Raw genomic sequence first — 14,891 nt, 5'->3', positions numbered from 1 at the left:
CGTAGATCAAGTGGAAACATCAGGGGTACTTTATTACCCTCAGTGTAATAAAGTACCCCTGATTTTTCACTTGATCTACAGAGTGCTGCCTATTTTTGCTGTGTATACACAGGACAAGGGTTTGGTCCCCGGGGCTTGCACCCACAAGCCGTCTGTGATGCTGGACTTTTGGTTTATATATATATATATATATATATATATAAAAAACAATTTCAAAGGTGTACATAGCCTTTAACCTAATGAATAGCATAGCTACAACTATGCAAACGTGTGTGCATTGCATTATGTTGCTGTACTTAACGTTTGAAGTGACTGATCAGTTCCCTAACTGTTGAGCTGGATCAAATGAAAGAATTACTGTATATCTGCTAGTTATCCTTTATACTGCCAAATTTGCGAGATGTCAAAATGATAGCTTAGCAGTCTCTGTCTTTTACATAATACATTAAGGCCTTTGATTTAGTGCGATTGACATTAATAAGTCCCATCTCAGTCTTCATCTTTCAGAGGCTGCATTGTATTATTCATCTTTATTTCCAGCATAGTCATTACAGTTACAATAGCGTTAATAAAGATGTAAAAAAATGTAAGGCTATGTTCACACTGGCATAATAGATACATTATAGGGTTGAGATGATAGACAAGTTTGAATTTCATGCTGCATGGGCCACCAAATTTGACACCAAAACTAGATGTCCTTGAAGTCACTACGCAACATCTTAATATTTAACAATCTATGAAATAGCGTCGCTCTCTTCAGTTGTTCTGAAATCCAGACGCTAACAATAGAAAATGAAAGCTGTTGCCAGGCATATGATGCAAAGACTGAACAAAGCTCAAATATAGATATTCTAATGTAGCACTCTTAGATTATGGGCTCCCAGGGTAGCAGCAAATATTAAAGTGGTTTTCCCACTATAAATATTTAGGCTATATGGATAGGGCATGCCATAAATGCCATCCTTGTCACCCAATGGATATCATGACTACATTTTTGTAAAACAATATCAGAGAATATCACACAAAACTAAGATAGTGATAAATGGCGCGTTCTGTCCACCGCAAGTGAGAAGAATAAGCTGAATTTAGCAACTCTTACGATAGTTCCTGAAATGGTCAGAGTGTACTAATGAAATGTTTCAGTCTTCACATTGACGCAGGAAATATAAGTGTGAAGTAAGAATTCCATCAGTTCTGTTTTTTCTAATACCAGCGGTCTTTGATTCCCATTATAACTACAATGTAATATTTTAAAGAGACGACACGTCTTCTTTTGAAAATGGAATAATTCCTCCTGGGAGATTTGCAATTAGGTGCCCTATAAACATGTTCTGTGTACGATTGTGCTTTTCAAGGCTGAAGGATTATGTTCTGTTCATTACTAAAATAAACTTTCATGTAACTCCTGCAGACACAGCGCATTGATTTTGTGTGATTACTATTGTTAATGCCATTCTGTTTACATTAATAAACAAAAAGTCATCCTGTTCAATACTGCTTTCCCTAAAAAGAATATCTCTAGGAGTGCAGCCAAGAGCTAGGCCGTTGGACACCATAAGGGTCTATTCACACGAGCGGGCTCCTCATCCATGTGGTGTCCGTTTTTAACAACGGATAGCACACTGAACCATGCAACTCAAACCATGCAATACAATGGGGCTATTCACACATCCGTATTCTTTTACAGCGCACGTGTCTGTTGCGAGAAACTCAATAAATTGACATCCTTATGTTGTCTGTTTTTCATGGACAGTTGCTAAGGAAAGAGGAAGAAAAAAGTGAAAACAGGAAGTTCTAGCACCCAGCGTTAACCAGCTAGTAGATAAGAAGTTGGAGCTAGATTTTGCAACCAATTATAGTATTGAGCCATGCTAAGGTCCATGGATATAGAAAAATTGATCACCTTGGTACAGGAGAGGCTAGAACTATGGGACACTAGGGTGGATGCCTATCATGACCGTAAGAAAGATGCAGCATGGGAGTCCATCACAAAGGACCTGCTACCACAACAATGGTCATTTGCCAGGCCTTCAGAGACATCAAAGATTGGTAAGTTTGCCCATAGTGGTACCCCTATCTTCACCATATTTGAAATAGATGTCCCTTTAATCCATTCCCTCCACGCACCACTGATAGAGTTGGTGCCACCATAAGTGCCTCCTTAATCCATTTCTGCTATGTGCCCCTGATAGAGCAGATGTCATTGTAAAATAACCTTTTACCCCTTCCCTCCCTTTGTGCTTCTGATAGTGCTAATGTCACCGTAAATGTCCCCTGAATCCATTCCCGCCATGTGCCACAGTGTTTCAATCCCTCCCTCTTATGAAAAGACTGCGTCAAGAAGAACTGCCAACAAGAGATAAAGGGTGGCTCCCTCTGTTGTAAGTAAGGTGTACTCACGGATATTAGAATACCTAAATCGGAGCAAACTGAAGGATGAGGGGGATACCTTTTCACGCAGCATTTCTCTGTGTTTAAGGTTAATTCCCCAGGAGCGGCACCGGAGAATGCAGGCTGTCATTTTAATTTTATTGGAGGCAGCATCTCCCCCAAGTGACCTGCAGGAGTGTTTTATTGTGCTGGAACACTGGTGCCTCTTTGGCCACACTTCTCCATCACTACCACCAGCCCCAGATACATCCCCACCTCTACCAGCGCCAACTCATCGCCCATATTATGAACAGCAAATGCTTCCTGAGATCCACCTCTCACATATATATAGGGGCTCCTACGACAGTCAACAGGAGGCATATAATGGCCCTCCAGCTCCTTGGCCAGCTTCAAGGCAACCACCTTCTAAGCGGTAGGAGTCAAACCCAGCTAGTGGGTTCCCATCTTCTCCAGATAATTTTTCTAAAACACAGCACAGTTTTACCGCTCAGACGTCACTGAACAGTCCAACTTGTAGTCGGTATGGACACTCTCTCCCAGTCAATATGCAATAGACAGTCTACGATCCAGTGAGGGTGTAGATGGTTATTCTTATTCCGGTAGTTCCACAGAGCTCCGTACGGTCTCCCAACATTCAAAACTCTTGGTAGGATAAGATCCTATATCTGTAGTATGTAAGAAAGAGAAACATAGTGCAACACCCCAGAGGAAGCCGGAAGGGCGAAACCCAGGGTCGGGCGAGCGTGTTTGACGTGCTGCTTACGAACTCTTATCGATTTTATCTTATTTTGATGCTTTTATTCATTGTTATCTTTGTGAGTATGGATTAAAACCAGCGTGGAGCGAACAGTAGTGCTACCTCTATAAGGGTAACATGGCGGCTTTGGATGAAGGGGACAGTTTTTGTTCTTTTCTCAATGTGACAATGTACCATTCCTCGGCGGAAATTCAGCGTCAGTGCCCCTGAAGGTTAGTGCAGGACGCAGTTCTGCCAGCAGGCGGTCAAATGTAAAGACGGACATGCGGCAGAAAGAATAAAAGTTTTGAGGGTGCCTTCGCAGGTTCTGATACAGCATGTGGAAGTGGCCCTTATAGGCCTGTTGGAAGACAATAGGTTGAACCCAAAGCCTCCTTCTCCTCTGTTCTTCCACAAGCATATTCCGTCACTCTCCATGTCTTCGAGAGATAAGCCACAACAACAGAACATGGTCCGCATGCTTGGAGGTTATATCTGTAAGAGGACTAAACAGAACAAAAAATAATAAAGGAAATCTTAGGCCACATACATCCGTAAGAAACGGACTGTCTTAATTCTGTGTGTATATCCGTGTGCGTTCCGTGTGTCCGTGTTTAATGCGTATATGGCATCAGTATGGCATCAGTGTTTCTCATCCGCAAAAAAAAAAACTGGAGGACTTTTATTTACGTTGTCACAATTTAGTCCCAACCCTCTGAAAGCACCCACAGTAAGGTCACATGATCGCTTAGATGCCATTTTCTATTGCTTTTACAGGATAAAGAACTTTCTCTGACTCCTCGGCTTTGTCAATTTAGTTTTTGACTATCTTTTGGCTCGTTTATTAATTTATTTGGCATGTTTATTAATCAAGAAGGGATGTCCAGCACTCAGTAGGTGTATCAAACCACAGTTCTTTATTAGTCAAGATGTGCAATTCAAAGCAACATAGATAAAGACAGGCGGCAGAGTTCACTGACGTGTTCCACGATTCACTGTCCCTCAATCTTAAAAAATATGCTATTACTAAGTAATCGTGTATCCCAAAATGTGTCTCGAACCGTTCTATTTATGTTTATATGTGTTGATTTACGTTGTGGATTCTATTCTGGACCAATAAAGAATTGTAGTTTCATTTATCTATTGAGTGTATCCCCTCTTTATTGGTCGCTGTGTTCCAGCATGTCCTGCACCATTATCTTTACCTGGGTGAGCTGACTATTGCATATACAATCCTTATCTTGCATTGTTATAACTTATCACTTAAAGAGATCCTCCGGTCCCAGGACAAAATTATAACTGTAATGGGGTATATTGAGTTATATTACCTGGTGCCCTCCAGTTGTACCCCTCTGCTGTGGATCCGCCGCTTTGGTGTCCCGTCTGTGTTGTCCCAAAATGGCTACAGCGCTTCACAGACGGAGCCATGTTGGGACAACATAGAGGGGACCCAAAAGAGGCAGATGCACGGCAGGGGGGTGCAACTGGAGGGCATTAGGAAATATTACTCCATATACCCCGTCATATTTAAAATATTGTCGCTGGACCAGAGGGTCGGTTTAAGCCATTGAAAACCATTGAAAAATTTGAGGTGAAGTTGCTTGCCACTGTGCATTTAACGCATTCAATGTGAAGTTAATAATCGCTACATATATATATGTGTCAAGCATTTATTGAATATCTTGTGTATATTACATAAATTCATGAAATGGTAATACCCATTTAACCAACCTATAGCATGTTTCTAATTTAGTGTAGATTATATATATCATTGTCCAAATAAGAACATTACAAAAAAAGCTGTATGCTACAAATAAGAAACCTTACAGAAAACAAAACACAATGTTAAATGCAATGTTTGAGTCCAGAAATTATGTATAAAAGTCGCCATATTGTTCTAGCTGTGAGAATTTGTATATTCTTGGCAAGAATTAGTTCAGATGACTTACTTACAATAAGGGCCTGTTCACATCACCGTTCGGCTTCAGTTCCGGGGTTCCGTCGGAGGGTTCCTTTGGGTGAACCCCACAACGGAAAGTGAAACTGACAGCACAGCTTCCGTTTCAGTCACCATTGATCTCAATGGTGACGGAAACTTCACTAATGCTTTCCGTTCGTCACCATTCCGGCTGGGTTCCGGTTTTCCGACAGAATCAATAGCGTAGTCGACTACTCCGACGGAACCCCGGAACGGAAGCCGAACGGTGATGTGAACGGGCCCTAAGAAACAAAAAAGAAAAGCTTCTCTGTTGTTAGGAGGTTGTAGACGTGTAGGTAACAATAAAAAGGAGATAGGATGGATTGACGCTAGCCACTATTTCTCTATCACGCATAATTTGCTATATGCTGGGAGAGAGGTCCTCGATGACAAATGTCAAATGTGAGCTGATTGCGAAGCATGGGCAAATAGTATGGATTTAGGAATGTGGTGGTGTTTGTTGGCCGGATAAATTGCAACATAATCCATTGCAATTTCATTATTTCCTTGCATGGGACTGTTACAGGTAGTGTCTCAAAGAGATATAAACGTTTCGGTAATAGTGTCTGTTCACACGTTGCGTAAATACTGCAGATTTTCCGCGATGGAATTTGTACTGGAAAATCCGCATCAAATACAGTAGATAAAACATCTCATCCACATGCTGCGTAAATACTGAGCGGAAAAAACTCTCCGAAATTGACCTGCGGTGCGGAATTTTACTCCGCAGCATGTCAATTGTATTTGCGTAAACGCTGCTTATTTGTTGCGGGTTTTCCCCAGTGAATTCAATGGGGAGGTAAATCCCGCAACAAATATCAGTTGCTGCATTTTTTGCAGCGGGTTCGCAGCCATTCCGCCGCAAAAAACGCTCCCTTCAGTGCGACCTCCTGGGATGATGTTTCATCCCATGTGACCGCTGCAGCCAATCACAGGCTGTAGCGGCGGTCGCATGGGATGAAACATCATCCCAGGAGAGGCCGGCCTGGATGACGTTAGAGGGCCGGCCTCCTGGGATGACGCTTCATCTCATGTGACCGTCGCTGCAGCCAATTACTGCTAGCAGACCGGCTAAGTGCTGCAGATTTCCGCAGCTGACATCCTGGGCGAAAAACAGCACCACAGTTTGGCGTGGTTTTTCGCCTTGAGTTCTTTTAAGCAGCGTATCCGTACCCTTGTGAACCCACACTTAGATTCTAAACCCCCATTTGGTGCAGGGACTGCTGTCAGCAACAGAAATAGGTAAACTAACCCACCCCCTTTTTTTTTTCTTTGTACACAGTGCAAAACTGGTTTAGTAGGTTTTCCATTTAAAAGAACAATTACCGGGGGAGTGTCCAGAAGTTCATGGAGTTAGACGTTTGAAGCCCGAACTTCATATCACCACAGCTACCTTAGCCACTGACTGCCTTCTGCAACTGCGGTTATGGGGGAAAAAAATCTTCCTTGAAACCCCCTTCAGCCTGATAAAATGACTGTATGGCTACATTTCCTCTGTTGAAGCACCTTTTACCTCTAACACGTTTCCTTTTACTAGAAGAATGGAACTTTGTATGATACTTATTTTTTTGTACATGGCATAATTAAACACCCAGTTTATTTTACTTTATTTTCATATGGTGATACAAATTCTGTATTTATATTTGAGTCTTATGTTTTGCCTTCAGAATAAGCTTACCCGCTTGTTGCGTCTTCACAGATTTTTTTTTATTTTTTACATCCGTAGCCGCTGCTTGTTCCTGTTTTAATTTTAGATATGTCGATAAGATAAATATTCATTGCTAATGGAACGGACTGTAACCACACGTTAGAAGGAATTTTTTTTTTTTGTGTGCAAGTAACCAGTAAAAAGTGAGTAGTTCTCTCTTGGCACAGTTGGTGTCATTCATTATATTATACAGCATGATGTCCATATGTCCTAATAAGGATTATGGACTGGGGGAGTCTTTATGAGGCAACCTCTTTAATGGATATATTTTTTAACAGACAACATAATGGATGATAATAAATGCCTTCTATTTCAATACACTTCTGGTAAAAAGAACGGAACATCAGTTTTCCAGTTTTTCTGCTTGGGTAGATAGAATGTTCTAATATACTTTCTGTATCAATTTCTCCCATCTTTCAAGATCTCTGCTTGCTGTCATTCATTTGCAAATGTCATTGTTTATTTCCAGCTGATGAGAATACATCCGGTGCACTTGTGCACTAAACAGATACCTGGGACAGATTAAATGAAGTGTCCTATTGGAGGAGTAAATAAGGATGTGCTCACACGTGGTTTACTTGCATTGTATGACACTGCGAGAAACTACAATGTATGCCTATGGCAAAAATATGATATCCTTCAATGCAAGAACTAGAGAAATCTTACTGCGTTGCAGATTATTTTTTCCATAGGCATGCGTACATTGAAGCTTTTTACAGCTTATTTTTACACTGCGGAAATACAATGCGTACCCTTACTCACTCGCTGAATATATATATATATATATATAAAAATCAATGTACAGGTCAACGACACTGTTTGCTTTTCTTGAGTAAGGTCCCACTCAAATAACCTAAAAAAGAAAACTCTGTACTCCAATAATGATTACGCTTCAAACTTTATTGCGTAAGTAAACCAACCGTAATGTTTCGGTCCCACATTCAACACCCATACTACGAGGCGGATGTCTTTCTAACGGGCAGGATACAGAATTTCTATTTGGATTCCTTTTGAATAGTGTGCCAATCACGTCGAAAAAAGGTCCCAAATGTGGGACCGAAAAGTTACAGTTGGATTGCCTACACAATAAATATTGAAGCATAATCATTATTGGAGTGCAGAGTTTTCTATTGGTATATATGTGTATATATATATTAATGTTCAAAAGTTGTAGGCAGTTGTGGAATAATGCTGAAAGGTAAGAATGCTTTCAAAAATAGAAGTTCTAGTAAAATGCAAAGTGAATGATCAGAAGAGAAATCTAATTCAAATCAATATTTGGTATGACTGCCCTTTGCCTTCATGACAGCATCAATTCTTCTAGAAACACTTGCACACAGTGTTTGAAGGAACTCGACAGGGAGGTTGTTTCAAACATCTTGGAGAACTAACCACAGATCTTCTGTGGATGTAGGCATTTTCAAATACTTCTGTTTCCTCATATAGTCCTTGACAGACTTCATAATGTTGAGATCAGGGCTCTTTGGGGGCCATATCATCACTTCCCGTGTTCCTTGTTCTTCTTTATACTGAAGATAGTTCTTAGTGACATTATGTTTGGGGTCGTTGTCCAGCTGAAGAATACATTTGGAGCCAATGAGATGTCTCCCTGATGGTATTGCATGATGAGGCTGGGTTCACACGACCTATTTTCAGACGTAAACGAGGCGTATTATGCCTCGTTTTACGTCTGATAATAGGGCTACAATACGTCGGCAAACATCTGCCCATTCATTTGAATGGGTTTGCCGACGTATTGTGCAGACGACCTGTAATTTACGCGTCGTCGTTTGACAGCTGTCAAACGACGACGCGTAAATTGACTGCCTCGGCAAAGAAGTGCAGGGCACTTCTTTGCAACGTAATTTGAGCCGTTCTTCATTGAACTCAATGAAGAGCAGCTCAAGATATACGAGCGTCACAGACGCCTCGTATATTACGAGGAGGAGCATTTACGGCTGAAACGACGCAGCTGTTTTCTTCTGAAAACAGTCTGTCATTTCAGCCGTAAATGCCTGCTATCGTGTGAACATACCCTGAATAAGTATCTGCCTGTATTTCTCAGTATTGACAACACCATTAATCTTGGCCGAATTCTCAACTATATTTGCTGAAATGCAGCCCCAAACTTGCAAGCAACCTCCACCATGCTTCACTGTTGCCTGCAGACGCTCATTATTGTACCGCACTCCAGCCCTTTGGGGAACAAATTGCCTTTTGTTACAGCCAAATTCAAATTTTGACTCAAAAGTCCAGAGCACCTGCTGCCATTCTTTTACACCCCAGTTCCTATCCTATGTTTTTGTGGACAGTTGAGTCGCTTGGCCTTGTTTCCATGTCGAATGGTATGGCTTTTTGGCCACAATTATTCCATGATGACCACTTCTAGCCAGACTTCTCTGAACAATAGATGGATGTACTTGGGTCCCACTGGTTTCTGCCAGTTCTGAGCTGCTGGCACTGCTGGACATCTTCCAATTGCTAAGGGAAGTCAGCATGATGATCTACTGCACTAAGTTTCCTTGTCCTCAACTTTGCTAGTTTCTTTGTGCTTATTCAAAATAGCTCGAACAGCAAATCTTGAAACCCCAGTCTGCTTTGAAAGCTTTACCTGGGAGAGACCTTGCTGATGCAGTATATGTGTCTTGTTGCTGTTCTCAGTCTTGCCATGGTGGACCTGTGACATGAAACTGTCTTCCACAACCTCACCTTTGTAGCAGAGTTTGGCTGTTCCTCACGCAGTTTTGAAGTCTGGGTTGTCTGGGCATGTGGCGGCTTTTCATACTGATGACCTATCCACAGGATAGGTCAGTATATGATCGGTGGGGGTTCGACAACTGCATCCCACACCGATCAGCTGTTCCAGCTGCTTCCTGTACCGTAAGTTATGCAGTGGTCGGTGCCTGAAGCTGATGGCTCCGAGCCCGACCAGTGTATAGCGGCCATGCTGCAACACTTCAGCTGTGCTCCTATTCAAGTGAATATCTCAGTAGTCAATGACTTCCTGTGATGGTGACAATTCTGTCTATATATCCAATAGACACAGTTGCTGCAGTTCTGGACTATAAGTAACTGGGGATCAGTTGTAGATACGTTATGTAATATACTTACAAAGTTACTGCACTGTTTGTGAAGAATAATTCTATATGTAACCTTTAATATGGTGTCCATAGGGTGGTCATGCATGTAGAGCAGACTTCATATAAGATATAATAATGGGATAAATGAGACAACCCTATAAATTAGAAATGTTTTATGTAGCCCAAAATGCTACCAATAGAAACTACAGCTCGCCCCACAATAAAATAGGCCCTCATACAATCGGTGGAAAAATAAAAAAATGATGGCTCTCGGAATATGGCGACAAAACACAAATTTTATTTTTAACAATTAGGCTGAGTTCCCACAGTGCAGATTTGCTGCAGATTTTGCATATGTTTGTTTTTTTTAGCCAAAACCAGGAACGGAACCTAAACAGAAAGAAATATATAAAGTAAGGCTTTATAGGTCTGCTCCCCTGGATCCAATTCTGGTTTGGGCTTAAAAAATGCATGCAAAATCTGGAGCAAATCTGCACTTTGGGAACCCAGCCTTAGTTTCTTACTTGTAAAAGTAGTAAAAAATTGTTTAAAAAAAAATAAAATATAGATTTGGTATCGCCATAATCGTATTGACCGATAGAATAAGGTTAACATGCCATTTTTGCCGTATGGTGAAAGCCCTGAAAACGAAACCCTCAGTTTGAGGAATCGCTGTTTTTTTCCTATTGCACCCCACAAATAAAAAAAAATCCCGTTTCCCAATACAATGTGAATAGCTACAACTTGTCCTGCAAAAAATAAGCCCTCACATGGCTTTTTCGACGCAAAAATTAAAAATGTCCTCCCCACCTTCCAAAAGTGGCTTTTGAAAGGTGGGGAGGGAAAAAAATAAAACGAAAATCCAAAAAATGGCTGCGTCCTGAAAGGGTTAAATTAGGCGCATCATTGGGTGTCTCTGCCCGTGAAAAGAAAATCAACGCCAGCTATGAACTGGAGTAGGTTTCAGATATATTTTATGCCACTCCACCTATGATAAGTCATGACCAATTTTTGGAAAAGTGTTTTGGATGGCGTAATTGCATCAAAAGACGCACATTTTTTTGGTTGCAAATTGCGACTTTTGATGCGTAAATTCTCCCCTATGTCTTATATGTCTATGGGTATATTGCCTTGCACTTCTTGGTTTTTCATCTATACAACATGTCTTGTCTGCTGTGGCTTCTTTGAGTCCGTCAGATATTAGAAGTTTTCAATGGGCGAACTGCACTTCAAATACCTGCAGTAAAATTTCGAGCTGCCATCAGCTTTAGGGGGGAAACCCTTCTACATAACAGAAGATAGAGATAAAGTAGTATAATCTTAACGCCTCCGGCAGAAAATGACTTTTCTCAGTATGGACGATATAGCAGCTATATGGACTGTATACCTATGGTGCTGACTTCTCTCAAACCCTATTTGTGTGCAATAATTATTTTATCTTCTTGTAATTGTAAAGGACATTAGGCCTAAAATTATTAAATCATTGAATTTATTCAATAATTAACATTGAAATTGTTCTTGTTAATAGTTTTGTTGTTTTTAATACAAATGTAGGTCATGTTTTTGTATCTTTGAGAATTCTGCGTAGCAGTTACGTCTTTGATGTAAAAAGTACTGATGCATAGCTCACACGGTTGACTTTATTTGTTTACGGATATTTCACTCAATACAGTAAATATACTTTCAACAATAAGTGTCTGCTTGGCACGGATGATACAGCATATCCTGGACTGCCAATCTTTGTCAGAATTGCTAATGAGATTACTGGTTTTAGCATGGCAAGAAACCATGCAAGTCCTTTCTAAATCCTACCTCTCTGTCTTTTCAGGCAGCTTAAGCTTCCAGTGAGAAGGACAGGACCCATAAGAAGAAATTAAAAGCGACACCGCGGTCGTGACCGGTCTGCTTTTGTTTGGGTGCCAGAAAGCAGTGACTCAATCATCAGCTGCCTATTGGGAATAGAAGGTAGAGGATGCTTCAGGAGAGCTGTGCAAGATATTGTGTAACATCTTAAGACCTAAACTTGGAGTGAACATTCCTTCAGGATACCCCGCAGAGTCAATATGGCGACCTCTAGGCTAGTAAACAGAAACACCAGAGATATTGCAAATGTGATGCAAAGGTTGCAAGGTGAGTAACCGTCATATAAGCAATACTGCGGAATACTATCACTTTACAATGTTTTGCAACACTGTATACACAAATACCACTCTGCTCTGCCATTCTTTGTTGGATAATACAGCATTTGATGTGTCAAAATGAAATCTTGTTCCCATAGGCCGGATACAGGCCGCGACGGAAAATCTGCAATGGAATCTTATAAATTCAAAGTTTAATAAGTCACAGAAATCTTCAGCAAATAGTGTGTTTTTGGAGCTCATATTGCTGCAGAAACGCAATGTAGCTGCGGAAATCATAGCGGTTTAGTGTGAAGTTGTGTTTGGAGAAAAGTTTATATGTAGGTGCAGATTTAATGCGGTTTTAACTGCGGAATCGCTGTAATAACAGAAACAACCTCAACTTGCATATTTTAGTGCAGAATTTATGCCCCCTTTTCAAGTCTATGGGGCATACAGCATCTTCACAAAACCTGCAGCATAAGTTGACATGCTGCGGATTTGAAAGCCGCGCCGCAAAACTCTTTCCGCACAACTTTTCGGCATTTTCTTCTTTGCGTCATGTGTCTGAGATTTGCAGAAATCTCATCCACTTTGCTGCTACTGTAAATGCTGGGAAATTTCTAGAATTTAGTTGCGGCGATTCCGCAGTGTATCCTGCCCGTGGGAACATACCCTAAACATTGAGAAGTATTTATAAAAATAGAACACAAGTTTGAAATTAATGAGTCACCTACTAAAATAAAAGAAAAAAAGGATAAGTTAATAATCTTATAATATATAACAGTCTATAGGTTCAAATTGGAAACTTACTGTTACTTTAAAGGGGTTTTACAGCCAGTAAAAATTGCTGGCCTATCCTCAGGAAAGGCCAGCAATAGCTGACGGGTCGGGGTCCGACTCCCGGGACCCCAGCCGATCAGCTGTCTTGAAGGAGGTGCAGTGCTCGTACAAGCGCTGCTTCCCCTTCATTTCTACTTGCTCACTGTGAGGCCGGATTCACACGGGCGTGTGCGTTTTGCCCGCGCAAAAAACGTGGCGTTTTGCGCGCGCAAAAGGCACTTGACAGCTCCGTGCTTTTCACGCAGCCACCATCATTATGACACTCCGTTTGTATTTTTGTAAACAGAAAAGCACGTGGTGCTTTTCTGTTTTCATTCATCCTTTTCACAGCTGTTGCGCGAATCACGCTCATCCCACGGAAGTGCCTCCGTGTGGTGCGCGTGATTTTCACGCACCCCTTTGACTTCATTGGGTGCGTGATGCGCAAAATACGCCCAAAAAACGGACATGTCGTGACTTTTTCGCAGCGGACTAACGCTGCGGAAAAATCACGCAACTGTCTGCACTGCCCCATAGACTAATATAGGTCTGTGCAACCTAATATAGGTCTGAAAATCACGCGCGTTGCACGGACGTATATACCGTTCGTCTGAATAAGCCCATAGCAAGTAGAAATGAAGGGGAAGCAGTTTTCGTACAATATCAGCTGATCGCCAGCAGTTTAAGCTGTAGGACCTCATGGTAATCAGCTGATCACTGATATTCGTTCTGAATTATGCCCCAAAAATCTGCAGTGAAGTACAGTACAATAAATGTGAATGGCGTTTTCAAAACCTCATTCACACGAAGCAGATTTTTCCACTGCGTATTTGCCTTTCAGTGAATCTGCTGCAAAACCCATTTGAAACACATCTGAACTTGCCCTTTGGCCAGGATCACACACGCAGTTTTGGTGCAGTTTTTTGAGCCAATCACAGGAGTTGACACAGTAGAAAAGAGATTCATCAGTCAAATACTGCATGGAAACTGCGTGTGTGATCCTGGCATAAAGATCCTTCTTAGGATCTGTCTTAGGATAAGGCCAAATGGAGCAGCCCTGACCCGGCCAACAACCGTGTCGGCGCGGCTGTCAAATAGCCTGTTAATGGCCACGCGTTATTGCAGGTAAAACAGCCCTTTACCTGCAAAATTGTGCAGAAATGAACTAATACACCCTTTATGGCTACATGATTTTGCAGGTAAAGGGCCATTTTACCTGCAATAAGGGCTGATTCAGACATGCGTGGCGTTTTTGCGCACGCAAAACACGCAGCGTTTTGCCTGCGCAAAAGCCACTTACCTGCTCCGTGAGGCAGCATCATATGATGTGCGGCTGCGTGCTTTTCACGCAGCCGCCATCATTATGACACGCCATTCGGATGTTTGTAAACAGAAAAGCACGTGGTGCTTTTCTGTTTACATTCATCCTTTTGACAGCTGGTGCGCGAAACAGGCAGTTCGCACAGAAGTGCTTCCATGCGACCTGCGTGGTTTTCACGCACCCATTGACTTACGCGAAGATATTGACCGTGTCGCGCTTTTTGCGCAGCGGACAAACGCTGCGCAAAAAGCACGGACTGTCTCTACTGCCCCATAGACTTGTATTGGTCTGTGCGTGGCGCGTGAAAACCACGCGGCCCGCACGGACGCAATACACGTTCGTGTGAATCTAGCCTAACACGCGTCCATTAACAGGCTATTTAACAGCCTCGCCGGAGATGGTGCCGGTGTGGTTGTTGGCCACATCGCAGCCGGGTCAGGGCCGCTCTGTTACCCTTAGGGCGGATTCAGATGAACGTGAGCGTTTTGCGCACGCAAAAAACGCTTCCGTTTTGCGCGCGCAAAAGGCACTTGACAGCTGCGTGTGTCAGCCCCCTATGATGCGCGGCTGCGTGCTTTTTGCGCAGCCGCCATCATTATGACACTCCGTTTGGATGTTTGTAAACAGAAAAGCACGTGATGCTTTTCTGTTTACATTCATTCTTTTACTGCTGTTGCGCGAATCACGCCCGTCCCACGGAATTGCTTCCGTGTGGTGCGCGTGATTTTCACGCACTCA

At 42.1% G+C, this 14,891-nt stretch overlaps 1 protein-coding gene across 1 annotated transcript in view; it reads left to right on the top strand.

Moving 5' to 3' along the window:
- SYNE1 (spectrin repeat containing nuclear envelope protein 1) overlaps nt 1-14,891 on the top strand; it is a 498,487-nt gene that overhangs the window by 15,335 nt on the left and 468,261 nt on the right. Inside the window, exon 2 of the mRNA XM_075862881.1 lies at nt 11,722-12,023. Coding sequence (XP_075718996.1) covers nt 11,957-12,023 — 67 coding nt within the window. The 5' untranslated portion in view covers nt 11,722-11,956. The remainder of the gene's footprint in view (nt 1-11,721; nt 12,024-14,891) is intronic.

This window comes from Rhinoderma darwinii, chromosome 4 (genome assembly GCF_050947455.1).
Source record: "Rhinoderma darwinii isolate aRhiDar2 chromosome 4, aRhiDar2.hap1, whole genome shotgun sequence".
Classification (NCBI taxonomy): Eukaryota; Metazoa; Chordata; class Amphibia; order Anura; family Rhinodermatidae; genus Rhinoderma; species Rhinoderma darwinii.
Note: the sequence above shows the minus strand (reverse complement) of the source record. Positions and strands in the feature narration are given on the sequence as shown.